At 41.5% G+C, this 20,278-nt stretch overlaps 1 protein-coding gene across 3 annotated transcripts in view; it reads left to right on the top strand.

Annotated features, from left to right (window-relative positions):
• Positions 1-20,278, top strand: part of PTPRO (protein tyrosine phosphatase receptor type O) — a 145,197-nt gene that overhangs the window by 90,335 nt on the left and 34,584 nt on the right. For all 3 annotated transcript variants that reach the window (XM_032107826.1, XM_032107825.1, XM_032107827.1), the window contains exons 3-10: positions 1,753-1,911; positions 3,701-3,853; positions 5,477-5,923; positions 6,317-6,478; positions 9,135-9,334; positions 11,639-11,759; positions 13,662-13,855; positions 16,269-16,380. In XM_032107826.1, coding sequence (XP_031963717.1) covers positions 1,753-1,911; positions 3,701-3,853; positions 5,477-5,923; positions 6,317-6,478; positions 9,135-9,334; positions 11,639-11,759; positions 13,662-13,855; positions 16,269-16,380 — 1,548 coding nt within the window. The remainder of the gene's footprint in view (positions 1-1,752; positions 1,912-3,700; positions 3,854-5,476; positions 5,924-6,316; positions 6,479-9,134; positions 9,335-11,638; positions 11,760-13,661; positions 13,856-16,268; positions 16,381-20,278) is intronic.

Below are 20,278 nucleotides of genomic sequence, written 5' to 3'. Positions count from 1 at the left end.
CGTGAAATGTCAGCAGAATTTTCACAGATCCCATCACTGAAGTGCCTGTTGGTATCTGTGAGATGGGGAGTTTCTATTTGTATCTGGTTAATGTACAAATATATGGATATATATCTGACAAAGATAATTGGGTGCCTTTGCTGTAAGAAATAGTTTCATAATCCCACACCATTGCATTTGCATGCTCTGGCAAAGTTAGAAATGATGACACGTTGGTCTTGGTGAGAGATTCTGTTTGCATCTATGGTTTTGTTCCAAGTTGCTTTTTCTTCTGTGTTTCCCATCACATCTGGAAAGTTACAGCTGTAGTGAAAGTACTGTACTGGTCATTGGGATTTCCTTTTGTCTTTCACTCCAGTCTTGCTTTTCCACCTTTGATTAACCTACCCTACCTCCTGCAGGATAATTCCACTTTTGATACTGATACTAATCTTCCCTTTCATCTACTCTTTCTTTTGCCCATTGTGACTGTATGCTCTTTGGTGAAAAATATTTTATTAGTTTTTCTCCAGGGCCTGTGGCAGCAGAATTTTGAACTCAAACAGGTCCTCTAATGCCGTGCTAATCAACAGCCTAAATTTTGCACTCTGATCCCTGTAGTGTGCAAGAACTAAATCAACATGCTAATCTTTCTAAGGATGTAGGCCTAATTGCATTAACTATCTCTATTAAAATATGTTAGCAGGAAAAATTTCAGCTAACAGGATAACCTTGCTTTGAGTATCTGCTTGGACCTCTTAACCACAGGCTAGTTGGGTTGCTGTCAATTTTTTCTTGCTGAGGAGAGCATTGAAAAAAAAGGTGTTTTTTTCTTTTTAGTTTTTGTTGGGGTTTTTTTATGAATAGAGAAGGCTGAATAAAAATGTGGCTCTCTTATTGTCAGCAACAATCCAGCCTCCCAGCTGCAGTGAACTAGCATGGCTTTCCTGTGCTGATGGAGCTATACTGGTCTGGATTTCAGATGACAGGACACAGGATATTTTTCTTAGTTTTTGCAGCCTACCTGACTCTGAGTTCAGAGCATTAGATCAGCAGTTCCTGACTTAGCTCCTTCCTATGCACAGGCTTTCCCTGTGCCATCCAATAAACCACTCTATTTCTCTGTACCTCGGTTCTTCATCTGTAAAATAATGGTAATGGTACTGTTTAGTTTGTAGAACTTTGATGGGGATAAATATGTTAAAGGTGGTGGCCCTCTTACATGGTAGGAATGGGGGCTGTGTAACTACCCATGAAATAAAGAAATGTATAGATACCAAAATAGAAAATCTTCATTCATGTGGCTCCCTTTGGCCATTACACTGATAATCTTCTCAGCTCATTTTAAAAGCTCTACATTTATGCTGAAGTCACAGCAGTTTCAAGTGTTGCGATGTTTTTGTCTGGGCACTTTCACACGATTGACAAGTTTTAAAGATGAAAATCTTTCTGAGGTGATGACTGTGAGTGCTTAAATAATAACATATTTTGAATGTCAAATATGGAAATTTTTCCCTTACAGTGTAAGTGTTAGGAAGATCAATTCTTTGGAGGGAGGGGAATACTGAAATATTGGCTTTGTCAATGTCCCAGGTAGCTTTGCCCCACACCTCAGTGAAGCCCCAGATATCACCTGGTAGATTTAAGAGTGTCTGTGCCGTACCTACAAAACCATTTATTTTCATTGGTATTGTATATGTGTAAAGAACTCAGTTTGCCTATTAATCCGCTCCTTTCTTCCTTTTTTCCCCTTTTTGTTTGTACATCCTTTAGAACCACTTCCAGTGAGCAATGTTTCTATCTATGATTACAAACCATCTCCAGAAACAGGAGTGTTGTTTGAAATTCAGTACCCAGAGAAGTACAATGTTTTTACCAGGGTAAATATAAGCTATTGGGAAGGAAAAGACTACCGAACAATGCTGTACAAAGGTAGGAGGAAACTGTTTCACTAAAATTCAATACTAATTCTGCTCGAAACATTTTAAACCGTGGTCTTAGGTAGGGTTTTGACATGTATTTATATTTCTGGTAATGTCTTTATGTAACAGCTTTTATATCATGAAGTAAGGGATGGGTCTTTGAATGGAGCTGGTGGTTCACTTGGGATTTTTAAATTGCTAGAATACTAGTTCTAGTGATGCTCTCTTTCTTTTGGATTTTAGAGGAAGACTTGGTGGTCTGGATTTTTGTAATCAGGCTGAAATCAGCCTGGGAAGGCATCCCCAGGTGCTGGTGCTTGTGTGTCAGTCCAAAGCAATACAAAAGCTCCCAGGCTCTTCCCTCTGACGAAGGTCTTTGGTCTGTAGCCGATAGGAAAGCTCTGGGATATCCCAGAGGAGGGAAACCCATTCAATAAACCTGATTGTTGGCACGGGACCAAACCTGGAGCCAAATTCTGTATCAGCATACAGTGACACAGTGCTGACAGTGTATATAGTACATTACTGCAGCATTCAGTGTTGTCCCTAAGCTAATAAACCCTCCTGCATAATACAAATTTCAGTGTTCTTAGACTAATCTAATCAAGGGCAATCAATCTAACAGTCTAGACAGCCAGCCTAAACAAACAACCAACCTAACCATCTAAATGATCTAAAAAGAGCAAATTCTTTCTTTATCTGTTTGTAACTGAACCTTTTCATGTATTTGTTTACAACTTTCGCCCTGCAGTATAGCTTAAGCACAGTATCTGTCTCAGAGATATAAACGGGGCTGTCCTGTAGGAAGCACCCTAAAAGGTGAGGAAGGCACCCACATACTCTGTGGGCCCTGAAATCCCAATGATTTAACATTCCATAGTGCCAGTAAAATGCCTTTGGGCAATCCAGTAGGTGCCGAGTTGAATTTTACACACTGAAATAAGGATCCCAAAACAGAAAACTGGTCATTGTAAACTCACTTTAAAGTCAGCAGAGGGAGATACACACCTCCAGAAAGGAGGTCAGAAAATTGGGGAGTCTCCTTGCTACAATACAAAGTGGGGCTAGAAATCACATTTTCAATGCTGTAAAGTGCCAAAAGTTAGGAAGGGTAAAGTCTGGACTGTAGCAGAAAATACAGGTGACCTCTTTCCAGAGAGCAAAAGGGATGCCAGCAGTAATTTTTATCTTCTGCAGCTAATAGATGGTTCCAGGGGCTGTAACACTAAAGCTGCTGATAAATAAAAGAGTCAACCTAAATTAGGAGATTCCCTAATCAGCTTGCATGCTCCTTCCCACAGCCAGATAGCCCTGAGCAAAGTTCTCTTCAGCCCACACGTGTTGTGCTGGTGGCTCGTGCTCGATGGCAGGCGGGTGTTCCTTTGAACGTCCCCCCTGAACGCTGGGCCTCAGTCAGCAAAAGACCAAAGAGGCTTTTGCGTGCAGCAGTTAAAGGTCTGCAGGAACCGTCAGATGCTCTTTGAGATATTCAATGTCATGTGGAGCAGGTTGCCAGATTCAGTTCCCTTGCTGGTGAAAAGCAGCTCATGTTTCTTGTGCTGGGCCCTTTTTTTTTTTTTTCTTTTTTTATTTTCTGGTAGCAAAGTGGCTTTGACAGCCAGGAAAAGTGTTGGCAAACTGAATTATTACAATTTCATGTCTCAGAGCAGGTTGAAAAAATGTTTAAACATCTAAAACATTGCCCATTCACCATGTGCAGTCACATTATCAGAAAGTGAACATTTGATGCATTATCCTCTTTTTTTTCCTTTCTTCTTTTCACTTTAAACCTTCTGCAGATTTCTTTAAAGGTAAAACAGTTTTCAATCACTGGCTGCCAGGCATATGCTACAGTAACATCACATTTCAGTTGGTATCAGAAGCAACCTTCAACAAGAGCACGCTCGTGGAATACAGCGGGGTCCAGCATGAGCCCAAACAGCACAGAACAGGTGAAGAAAATTCTTACCAATTCTTACCAATACCACTTCTTCCAAGTCTGTATTGCTGCTTTTCTTGCTTCTCTGGGGAGGGGATTGATCCCACAGAGAGGAGGGTCTGTGTGGGGGCAGTCCTGGGAGCAAGGGAGGAGGATGTTGTGGCTATTCCATAGGCTTGTGTGTACAAGCCCTGCAGAGGGAAATTTGTGTGGGTGTTCCTGTCATAAAAGCTTGCTTCTTAGAAAATAACTTCTGCTTCACGTGAGATATCCTGGGCCTTCTGCTAGGAATTAATTTTTAAGCCACAGGAATAGCTGCACTGAGCAGACTATTGATCTATCTCTATTGGTCTCTCTCCTTGTGCGCTGAATCATAGCTAAACTGCTTGAGAAGGCTTTCCTCACTGTGCACTTTCCCAGCACGGAGAAGAATGTCATAGTTGCCCGACTTGGCCGCCAGTTTGTGCCCTGAAGCATGAACTTTTAATTTCCAAGACAGCAATGTTGCAGAGGCTGAAAATTGCATTTGTTCAGGGTCCAGAACTAATTTAATTTGGTCCTGGGACAGTGCCCAAAACTTTTTTGTTAATCTGTTGGACCGCAGACATTTATCAAGGTCCAAAGTGAAATGAACCAGTGATAAAAATCAAAAGGCCAAATCTTCAGATGAATACACTCATGTTGGTCCATTGCCTTGGACAGAACAAAGCCAACTGATGCCAGCTGAGTTCCATCCTGAAGATCCTAAATACAGTTCTTGAGATACTGAACCATAACCAACAGGATCACCTTTTTTTTTTTTCCTGCTGCCCTCCCATCGCTCATTTTTCACATGAACTGCAATGAGAATGTAGAGTTGGGTTTTCTCTTAGTGGCTGTGGCTGGGATGGGAGCTGAACAAATTAGTGTGCTGTAAAGTGCCAGCTTAAAAGGTGCCAGGCAAAATTATTTGCAGAGGCTACTCACAGTTAGAGTGTGTAAGGAAAGGCAGACAAGCAATTACAGTGAGACAGACAAAATGCTGTGTGTTCACGTCCTGGCATCAGCTGAAATAACTTCTTTGTGTGCCAGAATCTTGTCTTGTGGAGACCCAAATCTTAAGATCAAGCTTTCACAAATATTAAAATTTAAACTGATGTTTAATGCTTGTGAAAAGGTGGCTGCTAAAAGCATATGAAAAGCCCTACAGCAACGTGAAGGTTGTTTTTTTTTAATATGAGCTATGCCATATATGAGTTTTGCATATATGTTTCATTTCTACAGAGGTGGGGTTTTTTTCCATGATCAAGATCTTCCTGGAAGACACAATAAAATAGATGTAGATTCACTGTTAAAAATTCACACTAGAGGAGCCTTGCTGTTATAATAGCACTCAAGTTTGATTTACTGTGACTGCACATCTACTTTACTTCCTGGCATTCTTGACTTGTGATGATTCTGTGAATTTATACTCGTCTTCATCCCACTAGAATCACTTCTGGTATATGTATAAGAATATATAAGAGAAGGGAGAATCTTAGTAAGAACAAGTTATTTCAAACAATCCCTAGAAAATTGTTATTTGTCTGGGGAATTAATACATTTAAAGGTGTACAGAACATACCTATTAAAAGACTAACCCTTGCTTCTCTTTTAGTTCCTTACCCACCTCGAAACATTTCTGTTCAGATTGTACCAATCAACAGAAACAACTGGGAAGAGCACAGTGGGAATTTTGCGGAAGAATCCTTCATGGGACCACAAGAAATCATAAGGAAAGAGAAAGTTAGCCATCCTTCTGACAGCCCAGCTGAAATCCCAGCCTCAAACACATCTGCAGCCTGGCTGGATGACAGCTCCAATGGCACCGAGTACGAGGCCACCTCGCAGCCATCCTGGTGGTCTAACGAAGCCGAGTCATCCGAGGGGGAAGAGGAGTTTGTCAATGCAGTTTCCAGTGATTATGAAGCCAGTGAGGCCAACACATCTGGCAGACCCACAGCAGAGCCCCCTCCCTTCCTTCCTGTGCAGATGGTGCTGACCTGGTTACCCCCAAAGCCCCCTACTGCGTTTGATGGCTTCCATATCAATATTGAAAGGGAAGGTAAAGCAGAGCCTTGTGCCCTCCTCATGCTTCTTTTCTGTAACTCCACTGGTGGATTGTCTCCTCTACAAATTATTAATTATCTAGTACGGTGCTTCAGAGGGCTTTGTTAGAGCCCCTGTATTTCTTGAGGCGTTTCTTGCATTGAATAGCATCTACTTCTGGCTGGGCAACATAAAAGTGAGGGAGGAGGAGTAAATCGCAGTTTGCAGTTCTCTTTTGTTAAACAAGATTTATGCTGTTGTACACATTGCCACACTGTTTAAATGCAGTCCTTCTGGATGCCTTTTAATCCCACAGCTGAAACAAAATTTCTGATGTAAATAATTTTCTTGGTGGCTGGAACCTTTCAAGTTTCAATTAATCTGCACTCTTTTCCCCCCCCCGATTTAGAGAACGCAACTGAATTTTTGACAGTGAGTGAGGACACTCACAAATTTGTTGCTGAGCTGAAAGAACCAGGAAAATATAAGTTGTCTGTAACAACATTTAGCTCCTCTGGCTCTTGTGAAGTTCGGGGAAGTCAATCAGCAAAAACACTTAGCTTTTATATCAGTAAGTATCTCATCAAACCCATCTTTTTCTCCCTAAGCAACATAGCTGTAACGTGCAGAGTTTGACCACTGTGGCATCTCTGGCATCTGCTGATGGATCACAAGGGCCTGGTCTTCTGGAATTCTCTGTTGCAGGGAAGGAAATGCAGTGCAAATATGTTACATATTGCAACCTGCCTGGATGGGCCTTTGTTGTGCCATCTTGGCAGTCTTAAGAACTGAAAGCAGGTGATGTGATGGAGTCAGTGTTCAGAAGTGGCTCACTGAAACGAGTCACCCTTTTGCATCTCTCACAGTGAGGATTTAATTCCAAGAATTAATTTGGTGGTTATGGAGAGTCTTGGAAATATTTAACTTCCTTACTCCTGGAGTACATACTGGGTTAGGGATGAAGGGCAGCTCAGGCTGAGAGTATGGGAATTGCACAATTAAACACTGAACTCTGAAATGGCATGGTCTCTGAGCAAATTACAGTAGATGAAGTGGTTCAGCCTGCTAAATTCAAAGGAGAAAAAGTAATTTATTATTTCCCTTTAGAATCCCAGAGTTTCTTAACTGGAGATTAGTAAAAGACAAAGTAATCATACGCTGCTGTGTAAGCTAATACCATGACTGACAATTAGATCAGCAAGTGAGACAGGTGTTGGTGAATTCAGACCATTATCCTTCTAATGGCTGTGGTCACCTTTGTACCTTTTTCTGCAAAAGGAAATAGATATACCCCAGAGAATGCCCATGGAATGAGAAAGGGGAATGCTCTCAGCACTGCACAATTTTGCATGTGGGAAGATAATGCCTTCCCAAACCGTGAACGCTGCAACAAGACACAGTAGCTAAAGCTGGCAGAAAAATTCATATTAAAAGGAAATGTACTCTAGTACTTCAGTATATTATGAATAAAAATTGTGCCTTTAATAGCTCGTAACATCTACAAATTCTAAGTATTTAGACTTAATCATAATGCTGGACTGGATGTAGCAATTGCACTATTGCTCCCGTTCTTAACAGCTTTATAGTTAAGAAAACAAGAATGGGAAAACATCGAGAAAACAACACATGAGAGAGAGGATCTCTGCTCTTGTAATTTCACTGTCTTCTACTTTTCTTTAGGAATAGCTAGACAGCTTCATTATATGGAAAGCATCAAAGTAGATAAAGGTATATGTAACATTACTATTACTACCAAATGTTACTCCTTTTTGCAAGGTGTGACAGATTTTCATTAAGCAGTATTTAACAGTGTTCTCCATGAAGTGTGCTAACTGTGGACCTGAGAGAAATGAGGACATGTTAATCCAAAGTATAGGGGTATGGATGGCTGAATTAAGGATGAATTCGAATCTCATTGTGTATAAAGTATTAAACTGTTATAGGAATGTAATGATATTTTAATTTTACATGTAGCACATAAGAGCCTTTGGTTTTTTGAGTTTTGTCAGTTAGTTTTAGAGGCTTTAAAACAAAATGAGGGTTCTTGGCAGTTGTCTTATATATTCTGTCAAACACAAGGTCCTTAGTATTTTAGATATTTTTTATATGTATTTCTGGTAAAATGCTGGGTTGGAGATAGGCACAAATGCTCTCAGGTTGAAATTGCTTTTCCATTCCTCTTTATGACTCTGATCAAGTAGGCTTTGTGTGGGGACTACAACTCTGGGTCATGACATGAGGTATCTCTGCTCCCTTAATGCCAGTGCTGAAACAGTTTCTGAATAGTGAGAGCTACCTGTACATCCACTGTCTCCAGAGATTAATCTAATAATCAAATTCCTCTTTGTCACCTGCGTGGGTGTGGGTCTGCTGCTGTGAATAAATTTTGCCCACAGCATCAGTCTTACCTTTTCCTTGTAGCACTTGGTCAGTGAATCATCCTGTCAAATTACTGGCTTGTGTTACATATTTTTGTTACATCCAGATAGCAGTCAAATCTTATAGGCCGATCTTAAACCCCATTCTTGCTCTGGCATTTGTTTTATTTTATCAATAAATGTAAATTACCACTGGAGTTGCACGGAGGAAGAATGTCAAGGAGAGAGCTGTCACAAGTATCACTTAAAAGTGACAAGAAAAATGGGCTACTTTCATGAAATACTAAATTTTTACCAGGTCTGGCTGAAGTTATTTTCCAAGCTGTTCTTTTATCTATATTTAAAGCTGTGTTCTCTACCAAGTGCTCCAAAAAGTCTGGTGGAGAGTGAGATTCTTCACTGTGGTAACCTCTGTGAACTTGATTTTCATGCTTCAAGGCTGTGGTACGCTCAGAGGGTGTGTTAGTATGTGGAGAGGCGAAAAATTCTGTGTGCTTATCCTTTAATATTGGTCAATGATCTGTACATTATTGGCTGTCACTGCTTTTAAGCATTCCCTTGGAGCAAATCTGATACTGCTGGGTGGTTTCTGGTAAGCAACAGAGAATACTGCAATCTGAATTTTCACAGTCACGTTTGTCGTGTCATCAGCTCTGCTGCATGAGCAGCAACCTCAGGCTCTTTCCCAGGGCTGCCATCTCTACTGCCTGCGGGCTGTGGAGGTGGACAGCTGCCAGTCCAACCTCCCTCACCAGCAATAAATAATTCCCTGAAAGTGGGGTGTTTTATCACAAGTGCCTCAAGTGGATAGAGTGGCTTGCTGACCTGTGCTTTTGGAACATGTCCCAGGCCCCACAGGTGAGTGGATAGAGGAGCTCACTGAGAAGCCCCAGCATGTGACCGTGACGGTGCTGAGCTCCACGACTGCCCTGACATCCTGGACGGCGTCCCACGAGAGCAGTGGCAACAGCACCATCGTGTCTGTGCTCTCCCTCACCTGCCAGAAGCAAAAGGAAAGTCAGAGGCTTGAAAAACATTACTGCACTGAGGTAAGGGGCAGAAGACGGAGCATTTTCCAGTCCAGGAGAAAGTCGTCCTGCTGTTTAGAATCCTTGTGCCCCAGGGCTCTATCAGGCTGCAGAGGACAGTGGCAGCTGCTCCCTTCTGCAGTCCAAAGGGACATGGCTGGTGCAGAGTGGCGGGGAGAGCGCAGCAGTCGGGAATGAAAATGTGCAGGACACCACAGGATTCTTAAAACAGGATTTCTGCTGGACTTGCTGTGGCCAGTCCTTCACTCAGGCATATGCTGCAGTACATTTGTATTAGTGAGGTGCTCACATGCATCATTATTGTCAAAGTAGCATAAATTATTTCTTAGCTATCCCACATTTGAATACAGAACCTGACTGTAAATTTTCTGGAAGTTTTGGGATGATCAGAAGTCAGCTTTCCTTTTCATCCATAGAAAAAGGTGTCAGCACTGGGAAATAAATAGCAGTTCAGACCACCTGTGATTTGTGTGGACAACAGTTCTTCAGGGCTGCTGTATGGGTTGTGTTTATAATCATCAGGGGTCCTGAACCCCAAAACTTGACTGTTTTCTGTTACTTGAAACCCTTAGTGAGTGCAACCCCACATCAGACTCTGTGCCTATGATAGATCAGTGGCACGTGGCTTCAATTAGAAAGATGTTTTAGCCCACATGTCAGGGACCCCACCAAGATGCTGATACAGCCTTTTTCTGAGCAGGGCCATGACTTCTGTCTGGCTCCCTAAATGTGTGTGATGGAGGAGTCTGCAAGGGACTGCAGTGCTGCCCTGCTGCACCCTCAGCCCACCCCTGGGAATGGAAGGGGACTGCTGGCACTCCCTGTAAATCTTCCTCTCCTTCAGCTTTGTGATCAACCCTGCAAGTTAATTAATATGGAGAATTTTCAACCCTTAAAATGCCTTTTAAAATTAATCTCTGTAAAAATTCTGAGTTTTATTTCAGGAATAGCTGTGAATTTAAATGTTTGGGATTGTCTTTTCATGACCATTTGAGAATTGTTTTTCAGAATCAGCTTGTTATTGTTATTTATATTTCTAAAAAGTGCAGTCATTTAAATGGGAAGGAAATACAGTGAGTGATTATAAACACAGATCACAAATATATGCATTTATGATTTAGTAAATACTTCAGAACTCATCTACAAACTCAAAAACTGGTACCTAAAGTTAATCTGTGAATAAACAAGATATCTGTAAAAGCAAATGTGTATTTACTGCAAGTAGGTAGAAAGGTCTAAATACAGTTAATTGTTTCTTTCTGTCATTACATATATTTGTATCAAATTTTATCAACTTACTGTACCTGGAACTGTTAATAGCTGTTGGTTTGAATTCTCCTTGATGAGCTGAAAAGAGCAAATTTCAGTGCAGAGGTCTATAAATTTCTAACATGATTTAAAAGTGATTTAGCTTTCCAGAGCAGCTGGTAAAGACAAATTCTGTTCCTCACAAAATCTGTGCTGGCACTGATAGAATTCGTGTGCGTTGCAGTAAACCGCCAGTGCAGAGGTGGCTGTGATACAGACTTTGGAAAGGTTGTGAAGAAAATATTAGTAGGAAATACCAGCCTGCAGCTCTAGAAAGGATGTGTGAAGGCTTTTCCTCAAAGCTGCTCTGTGCATTTGCTGTTAGTGCAGTCTTCAGGCAATGAGCCTCTCCGTGTCGTATCAGACCAGGAATCCCTTGGTCAGGAATTCTTCCTCCAGCTCTGACTGAAACCTGGTGTGGCAGAGCAAAAATGTTAACGGTGATGTTTTCAAACTGACGAGAAGAATCCCGGTGCCCCTTAGTCACAGTTTGTAGTTCTGTGGGGGGGAGGTGACAGAGACTATTTCCTCTCCGATTTCACCATGGAGTCACTCAGTAGATGCACTCAGAAGACAGCTTCCCCAAAATGCTGCCTTCAGCTCACAGAGCTGCATCAGATGACGGGTGGAAAGCCTCAGGCTCTAATTAAAAACACATGGTCTAAATACTCCAGCCTGAATGATACCACCTGAAAATGAATAATGTAGCCTGAATATTTTAATAAACTTTGACAGTAGGAGAGAGTGGATCTGCAGTGAGATAGCTGACCTTATGCACCCGGGCAAGTGCAATTCTCTGAGTCAGATCATTTGTGAAGTCAGTCCTGACCGCTTCCACAGTTTTGCCATGTGGGGCTTAATGAATGGAGTTCTTGCTGTCGATGCCAATGTGTTTGGATTCATGCCTTTTGTAACTGGAGTCATTCAAGTACAGTCGCAATATTCTTTTATTAACCAAGTGAGTGCTTCATATCTGATGAGTTCCTCTCCTCCTAGGTGAATTCAAGCAGCAGCCTCATTGAAAATCTTGTTCCTGGTGCCCAGTACCAAGTTGTGGTTTACTTACGGAAGGGACCATTGGTTGGACCTCCTTCTGATCCTGTCACATTTTCCATTGGTAAACCCCTGAGCCTACTGAATGAAATGCGTTTATTTGCTTTTAGGGTGTTTTTTTTTTGAATACAGGTAGTATATTCATTAAGTCCTGTAGACCATGCCTTGATTTTCTTAACAGTGGATCTTGGTGTTGTTCTCTGCTTTGGGATTTGAAAATGAGAAGAACCCTCTGAGACTGACAGTAACATTTTCAAGAATGTAGTTTCATGTCCAACAGGCAGAGCCACTGCCTGTGATTTAGGATTCCACCAGGCTCCTATAAAGGGTCATTTAGGACAGAATTCAGTATCTTTTCGTTTCAGTGTAATTTATTTTGTTAAGATTACCACTTAAACAAAATGTATTAAGTAGAGAGAGGGCAAAGAGAAAGAGATTCAGTGTACAGAGTTACATTTGCAGAGAAATACTCAACCTGCCTCACCCAGCGTCTCCTTTTGACAAAAGGTCTGCTCAGTGGGAGAGCAGGTGGCTGAAAGTTACAGATCTTCAGTATTTTTAATGCTGCTTCCTCTCTGTGATTTAGGGAAGAAAGTGAAACAGAAAATAATGTTAACCTGTTAAGAATTTAATCCTTAAAAAAAAGCCAATATGTGGCCTAGTGATTATGGTGAGAGCCTTTTCTTTCCAGGCAATCTTCTTATATATTTTCACAAATTCGGTCTGAATAAAAATTTTATAAGTATGCTATATTCCAGTAAAGGAAAAATTAATAAGTAAATATTTATATATACTTTAATATTAAAGTTTCTATCATTGGGCAGTTTTTACAAAAGCTTTTGATCTTCTTTCTCACTCTAAATCAAAAACCTGAAAAGTTCTACTTTTATTTTGCAAAAGTAAAATCATGTATACCCAAAGTAAATAAGTTGCTTCATTTTTTCCACTTTTGTATGGCCTTACAACCGTGAAAGATTCTTAAAAAACTCAAAATGGCAATCAGTTTCTAAACAGAACATCTCATAGCTTTCTTATTTCAAAGGGACTGTTTTTATGCAGTAAAACAACAGTCGTGTGAGTTTTCATAACGGGTTATTGAATTTGATGCTAAAATAATAGAACTGAAAAACAAATTGTGGTGGCTAACAATGAAGGAAAGTCAAATAAAATAAAATGCACTTTAAAAAGTATTCAGTTCTCCCAATGTTTATCGTAAGGCTCATTTTCACAGGGTGAGTATTAGCAGTGTAGAGAAAGCAAAGGAAGGAGATGGTAAATGATTTATAAAGGTAAAGGCAATCGTGTGCTAACATGGGCTGAAATAATCTGGGTGCTGGTCTAGATTCTGACCCTGTGTGCAATAGCTGGGGCTCTGCAACCCTGGCAAATGTCAGCACTAAGTCCTTATTTAAGTGGCCTCAGTGAAGTCATGAAGGATAATTGCTTTCCAGACCATACAGGTTGCAGAAGTTGACCCTTATGTGACATTCTTCAAATCACTTGACTCCTCTTTCTCAGGGTCACTGTCTGTGAGGCAAGAATAGCAATACATGACAGAACCTTTAGGTTCCCCAGGGAAGGAGGGCTAGAGATGAAAACTTTCCTGTCTTGCAGTGCTCTGGCTTTTGATGCTTTTGTTTTTGAGCATCTTGAAATATCTCCTAAGCATCCTGATTCTCAGAGTAGAATGGAACCCTCCATTTATGAAAAAGCAAGCCGTGTACTTTATCTCAAGCTAAGCAGCCAACACCAAGTGGTCCGTAGCCAGTTCTGAAAAAGTGGTTTTAAGCTGGAGGACAAATGCTTAAAAAATGGTATTCAACCCCTTGTGACCAAGATGTTCTTGGGAATTAAAGTTGTGAAAAAAACAGAAATAAGTAGGACTTGATTAAGGAAAGATACCATTTTAAAATAAAGTGCAGCTGATAACACGTGCACATTACTAACCATAATTTCTGGTTTACAGTGCCCACTGGAATAAAGGATCTGACACTTTACCCTTTGGGACCTACTGCTGTGGTTCTGAGCTGGAACAGACCTTTCCTTGGGGTGTTCAGGAAATATGTTGTAGAAATGTTTTACTTCAACCCATCAACGATGACATCGGAGTGGACAACCTACTATGAAATAGCAGCAACCGTCTCCTTGACTGCCTCTGTGGTAAAGTCACCATTACCTACTTGCTTTCCCATGCCTCTGTGGCCCTGGCACCTTGTGACACTTCTTTCCCAGCCTTTTCCCCACGAATGTGTATATATGCCTTCAAGCCTGGCACTTTTTACCCCAGCAAAGCAGAGAAAATGGCCAGGGTGCTAGAGGCATTTTCCATTCTAAAGTAAGGCAATGCCAGCTGAACCATGCTGAATTTCAAGCAGAGCAGTGAGACAGGAGATGAGCCTCTTTTCCTGTTGTTGTTCAGCAAGTCCAGAGGCGGCTTCAGTTTGTGGGTCAGTTTGTCAGTCAAGGCTTTAAAAGTTCCATCATCTCCTCAGGGGATGCACTCTGAAGCCTTATCTACATAATTAATATTGATAGTATGGATTTGGGGCTTGCAGGCTGGTCTCTCAGTGTGCCATCTGGAAGCCTTAGCTGTGGAGAGGTTTTTGTGAAAACAGCCTTCATGTTTCTGAAGCTGCAAGATCTTAGGCCAGGGTTTTAACTAGGTGAACACTGGTCTCTATCAGAACACACTCACACGTATACTCACAGGCGTCTTTGCAGATATAAAGTGAATTTTTCCTTGTCTTTTCCATTATTTCCTGGGGAAGGTGAACAGATTTTATTCAGACTTCGCTGTAGTGCGAGACAGAAAGCAATTCCAGCTGAAATTAGTTGTTCAGAAAGTTATGAGTATGCAAAAAAGATAGCAATAACTTCTGCTGCTGGTGAGAGCCACAGTGATTTACTGTAATTGATTTGCATAATACCATTTGTGGAGTCATTTTGGCTACAACGGCTTTCCTGTAATTGGGTGTGTGAGTATAAATTTAGCGCATAAATCTCCAGGGAAATTAAAAACAAAAATAACTTACCAAACTAGTAATTACTATCTTGTAATCATGACTCAGCACAAATAGATTAATAGCTGAGTGATCTAAGTCATCCAAGAAATAAAGCTGTCATCCAGAGTTAATGTGGTTCATTAGAAAAGGAGATGATGTTGTCCCTTACTGTTGCAAATCCTGTTCAGGGAAGCCAAGTTGGAATTCCTTTGTCTGGATTTCAGTCTGAAATGCAGCAGTGCTGTATCACAGCTAAAGTGAGCATATCTTCACGGATAATTTTAAAGAGTAAGCGTGAATTAGGAAAAGAATGTTTCCCTGTTCTTCTGTTGTGGCATTTAATGTACAGGTAGGTACTGGTGAACTTTTGGTTGGCTTCTCTAGTGGTGCTCCAGAATCCCGCTGTGATCCCTATGATCTACTGACATCTCTGAGTGATGTGTTCTGAAGCAACAATGAGAAGAATCAAAAATCAATGTCTCCAACAGCATGAAATAATCAAGTATTATTTGCTGGAGGGTTGACATTTGACAAGAACCTTTGGATCTGAATTTTTCTTTTCACTCTGTTTAGTTGCTAAATTCATTTTGTGCTCTGCAACTTCTGTGAAAATTGTCAAAGCGATGTTGGTATTTTCAGTATTAGCCAGGGGCATGTCAGAAGAAGTCCAAGTATCTTCAAGGTTTTGGTGTCAATGTGGATAAAACTTCTTCCAAAAATCATGAAAAGAAGAGATCACACCCCCTATATTTGCATTGCCTTGTAGTATCTGGAAAAAGAGGCCACTGCAAACAACAGAGATCTGTAAAAATAGCAATTTCTACGTTGTTGAAGTTGTTCATTATTTTCAATTTGCTTTTATTTTGAATTTTAAAAATATCATGAGGCTTTTCATTTAAACATAAATATCTTAAATGTTCTGTGCTGTCAGTGGAAGAATTTGAATTTGAACTTCAGTATTACATGCAATATTATAATATAAAACATACTGCTTTTTATACTTCATTTATATCTCATTTATATTTACAGATATAATTTATGTCTCATAAGTCATTTATGTTTCATTCATATTCCATTTATAATAAATGATAATAGAAAGTGAAATGCACTTTGAAAATCGGAAAATAATACATCTTTTAAAGTGACAATATCTGAGACAAAAATGTTGCTTCTAATTTATCCTCAAACCCCATTTAATCAAACTAGAAACACCTACATTTTCCAGTTTAATATTTTGCCTTCATCACGCTGGAATTATGATGGAAGATTGCTCTGTGTGAGTGACTCTTACCACCCTGGAAATCCCTTAGAGATTCCCGTGGCGGGGAGAACCTGAGGCCAGGTGGATGTGGGTGAGCAGCAGAGCCATCACAACTGTGTTTGCTCACCCTGCACAGATCTCTTAGTAAATTGAAAGGCCAAATTTCAGAGATTTCCACTGAAGTAAGGAGTGGGAGCTCAGAAAAATGAGCGTGGGCACTAGATTGATAAATACTGCTGTATTTCAGAAGTCCTGCCTCATGCTGGTGAGTTCTCTCCTGAGCTGCTCTTTGTGTTTTGTCCCTTTACAGAGAATAGCCAACCTGCTGCCTGCTTGGTATTACAATTTCCGGGTCACCATGGTGACCTGGGGGGACCCAGAGCTGAGCTGCTGTGACAGCTCCACCATCAGCTTCATAACAGGTAACCAGCCAGCTGAAAACACTGTGGGAATGCTCCCGGGGGCAGAAGCACTGAGAAGGTCTGAGCTGGGTGTGTTGTTTCACCTACAGATAGTTGCAAGTTAGGATATTTATCAGCTAAGTGGGGTTTTTTTTTGGTTGGTTTGGTTTTGGTGTTTGGTTTTTTATTATTTTGTTTTTAAATCTCTGAGGACTGCTTTAAATAAACATGTATATAAAATTTTCTTATGCCAAGCACAGTGCTTGATTGCTCTGTTCCAGTCCTTCCTGAATGCATGGCTCCAGTGAGGGCCAGTGGTCCTGCTCAACTTTTACCACACCCCCTGTTTGGCACATGGAGAAGTTAATAGGTAAATAAGTAAACCTGAATTCTTAGGTTTCTTAATATTATGAAACACTTTTTCATTTAGCTGCAACATTTCCAAATGTTTTTTCCTCCTCTGTCCCCCTCCCAGTAATCCCCAGGTCAGAGCATGACTTATGCAGCACCGAGACAGGTGAGCTGATACAGCCACATGGATTTCCCTCCTCCGCTTGGGACCAGCCATGGATTTAACACACTCTGGCATCTCTTGGCAGGTTATCTTTGGATTTGAATCTCCAACATGTCCAACAGATCAGCCATAGAGGGACCAGCATGAAAGAGGCCCTGTTAGCCCCTTGCCATGTGTTCCCAGCATCCAGGCTGGTTAGGCCTGGAGTCAGAGTTCTCCATTGAATCATTTTGCTTTTAAGTGTCACTGTTTATTTCACCTTGCTGAAGTTTAGGTGCTTGAAAGCAGTAAATAATTCAGTTTTACTGTGAGAGGCAGTGAAGTATGCTTTGCTCTTCTTTTCCATCTGTAGGCATCAAATTAGAAGGAAAATCAGGCTATAATGTCCAAGACACTCACTCCAGAGCAGACGCTAGCTTAGTCCCAGATTTTTATTTGGTGAGAGTCTGAGAATGTACCTGAAAAAGCTACTGAGGAAGACCCATTTCTAATGATGATTTATACAGTGCCTGTGCCTGAGAGAGCCATGACAGAAAAGTCATCAGCAGGTTAAGTTCTAGCTCCACTGAAGTCAACAGAAGCCCTCCCATGCTGAGATACCTGATCCCAGACTGCACTGCTGACAAATTCTGGCACTTTTCCAGCATATCAGAAACTCGTGACACCCACCATAGCCTCGTGAAGGGTCTCCTGGGATATTCCTTGTCCTTTGGCATCCATCAGCTTTGCTTTAGCACTCTAAGGAAGCAATTTTCCAGCTGGTTGGTTGCTGTGTGAGGGAAGAAATGTCTTTTCCAACTGATTAGGGTACCAGGTTCAGCATTTTAAGAGTGGAAATGTTCCGGCGGGATACTCACTTCAGTGTTGTATCTCCAGAAACCTGCAGCAGAAATGAGGGAGATTAAGGGTCTTCTAAAATGTAATTTGTCATTAGTACCAATCTGGATATCTGTATGATGACAGGAAAGACTGCTACTGCTCTTAAATGAAAAACGGATCAACTTCTTAACTAGAAGATGCAGACAAAATCAGAAATGGATGAATCTCCCAATGTCATCCGTTTGTGATGGGCAAAACCTCTGTTAGAGAAGGTCATCTGGTCTTTAGTGAAAATACCCAACTGGAATGTTGTATCAGTGGTAATTTCTCTTACTATCAAAGCTTTACACCCTATGTTTCTGATCTGAATTTTTCTGGTTTTAATATCCAGTCCAAAATTCTTGTTGCACTTTTTGCTGATTGAAGAAACACAGAGCTTGCCCCCCCCCCCCATACAGAATTTAGTTTGTTTTTTCTGTTAATAAATTGCTTCCATTGAACTCTTCAGGTGCTTTCACTTTTAGGTGTTTTCTCATGTCAGTTTTTTTCCCCACTCTGCTTCTCTAATATAAAAACTGAAAGTGTAATACCAGCCTGCTGAACACTCTCTATAGAGGCACAATCAGCTCCCTATTCAGAGCTCTCCTGTGTGTGTGCATCTAGGTGATTGCATTTCCTGCATCATCACACTGGAGGTCTGTGTTGATTTACTTCTGTTTTATGGCTCCTGACGGAATTTATCATTTGGGAAGTGTTGTCTACGTGCCATTTTCCAGCAGACCCAACTTTGCACCTGGCACTTTGAAATGCACTTTGTTTGAGCAGGCCCAGCATCAGGGGCAATATTTCAAAGCTCAGCCCTGTCCAAGCCCTGCACTCCTCTGCCAGTAGCCACGTTGCTTGCGTGGTTCATCAGCGCTGCTTTTACTTTCAGAGTATTGATGAAAATGTTGAATAGCAATGAGCTATTAAAATCACACTGTGATTTTAAGAGAAGAGTCCTAACAAAGAAAGCTGATTTGGTCAAATTGCAAGCACTTATCAATAGATGGTCACCACTGAATGTGAGCATTACATGCCCTCCTGTCCCCTGATTGCCTTATTACTTGCAATCTCTTCAGCTTTGCCCGAGAACTGCAGGCAGGCTAGCTTGTGAGGAAGTGCCTTGCCAATTTGTCATGTCTGCAGGTTTGAAATGTTCATCCCCAGTAGTGCTGCCTTTTTTAAGTTACCAGGGGGCTGAGAGTTCTTTCTCACCCTCAGCCTCTTTCCTCCCAAAGAGGGAGCAGATGGTTTTGTGGAGCACTTGGGTCCCTTTCTGCATCATTTTGAACAATGCCACCTCCTCTGCGCAGGTTGCCAGGAATTAAAACAAACAAAAAAACTCCACCAAGAAGCCCTAAATTTTAAAAATACTGGAGTGGAGGTTTTGTAGTGTTGACAGTACCCCATCTGTCAGTTCTTCTGTGTATACTGGAGAGCCAACCTCTACACCTGGAGCATAAGCTTGAGTTTTAAAAACAGTAGAAGGATCGTCTGGGAGTTGGAGAATGCAGCTTGCAGAAAGCTCAGAGCAGACAAACCATTTCCCTAACACAGGATCCCACTGCTCGTGGGGAGCCTGTGGCGAGGCTGGGGCTTGACTGACTGCAGGACTTGGAATGATGAGATGTAGCTCTCTCCCACAGCAACTAGGGAGATGTCCCCAGGAGCATGGGGGAGATTTGGGGGATCCAAGAGGCGTATCAGAAGCAGGATTTGTTCTCTCAGCTCCTGCAGCAGCAGTTGCACGCTGTTGTTTTACTCAGGGAGAGATCGTGGCACTGCCAGTGTTGCTGTGGTGACTAATGAGTTTTTAATGCCACCTGCTGTAAACAGCTGGATTTAAAACAATCATAAGCAAAGGCTCTTTAGGCCACCAGCATTTGCTTTTTTTACCATGAGGATGCTTTTCTCTTTGGAGAAGCAAAAGGAGCGAGAAAGACAAACTCTTGGCTTGGTGACTACCACGACGTGTGCTCCCTTTTGGTCCTGTGGGTGCTTCCAGCTGTCGCTTTGGACCAGGTCAGCAGCAGACTGTGACTTGCCACAGCCTCTCTGTGCCACTCAGCTCCCTTGTGCTAGGGCAGTGGGTCACACAAGCCCTGGCCCTTTGATTCTCATTTGACATATCCTGGACTTTCACTGTCATGAAAGCATACGTCAGTAATGAGGCACAGGGGGAAATCATTATTCGTGTATGAGACTCATGTCAGTCATGGCCTTAAATTGCAAGGAATATGCAATCCATGCACAGGGATGGACTGGGAGCTCTAAAAATTAAAAGAAACACTGCTTTAAAGATTTTATACTAAATCAGGTTGCTTCTCCTCGACAGCATAAAAGGACATTTTCCTTTTATGGATTAACTTGGGAGAACAGTCTTCCTAAACGTTTCTCAATGGCTCTAAATTGTCTGTGCATTGCGTTTGCTGCCTTCCTCCGCGATTACTTCAGTAAATGTGTTCCCTAGCAAACGTCTCGATGCCCGAGTCGAAGGAGCCCTCGTGAAAGCAGCAGTGCCATCTCGTGGCCCCTTCGAGGAGA

The sequence above is a fragment of the Corvus moneduloides genome, chromosome 4 (assembly GCF_009650955.1).
Source record: "Corvus moneduloides isolate bCorMon1 chromosome 4, bCorMon1.pri, whole genome shotgun sequence".
In the NCBI taxonomy this organism is placed as follows: Eukaryota; Metazoa; Chordata; class Aves; order Passeriformes; family Corvidae; genus Corvus; species Corvus moneduloides.
The sequence above is the reverse complement of the archived record's forward strand: the minus strand, read 5'-3'. Positions and strand labels throughout refer to the sequence as shown.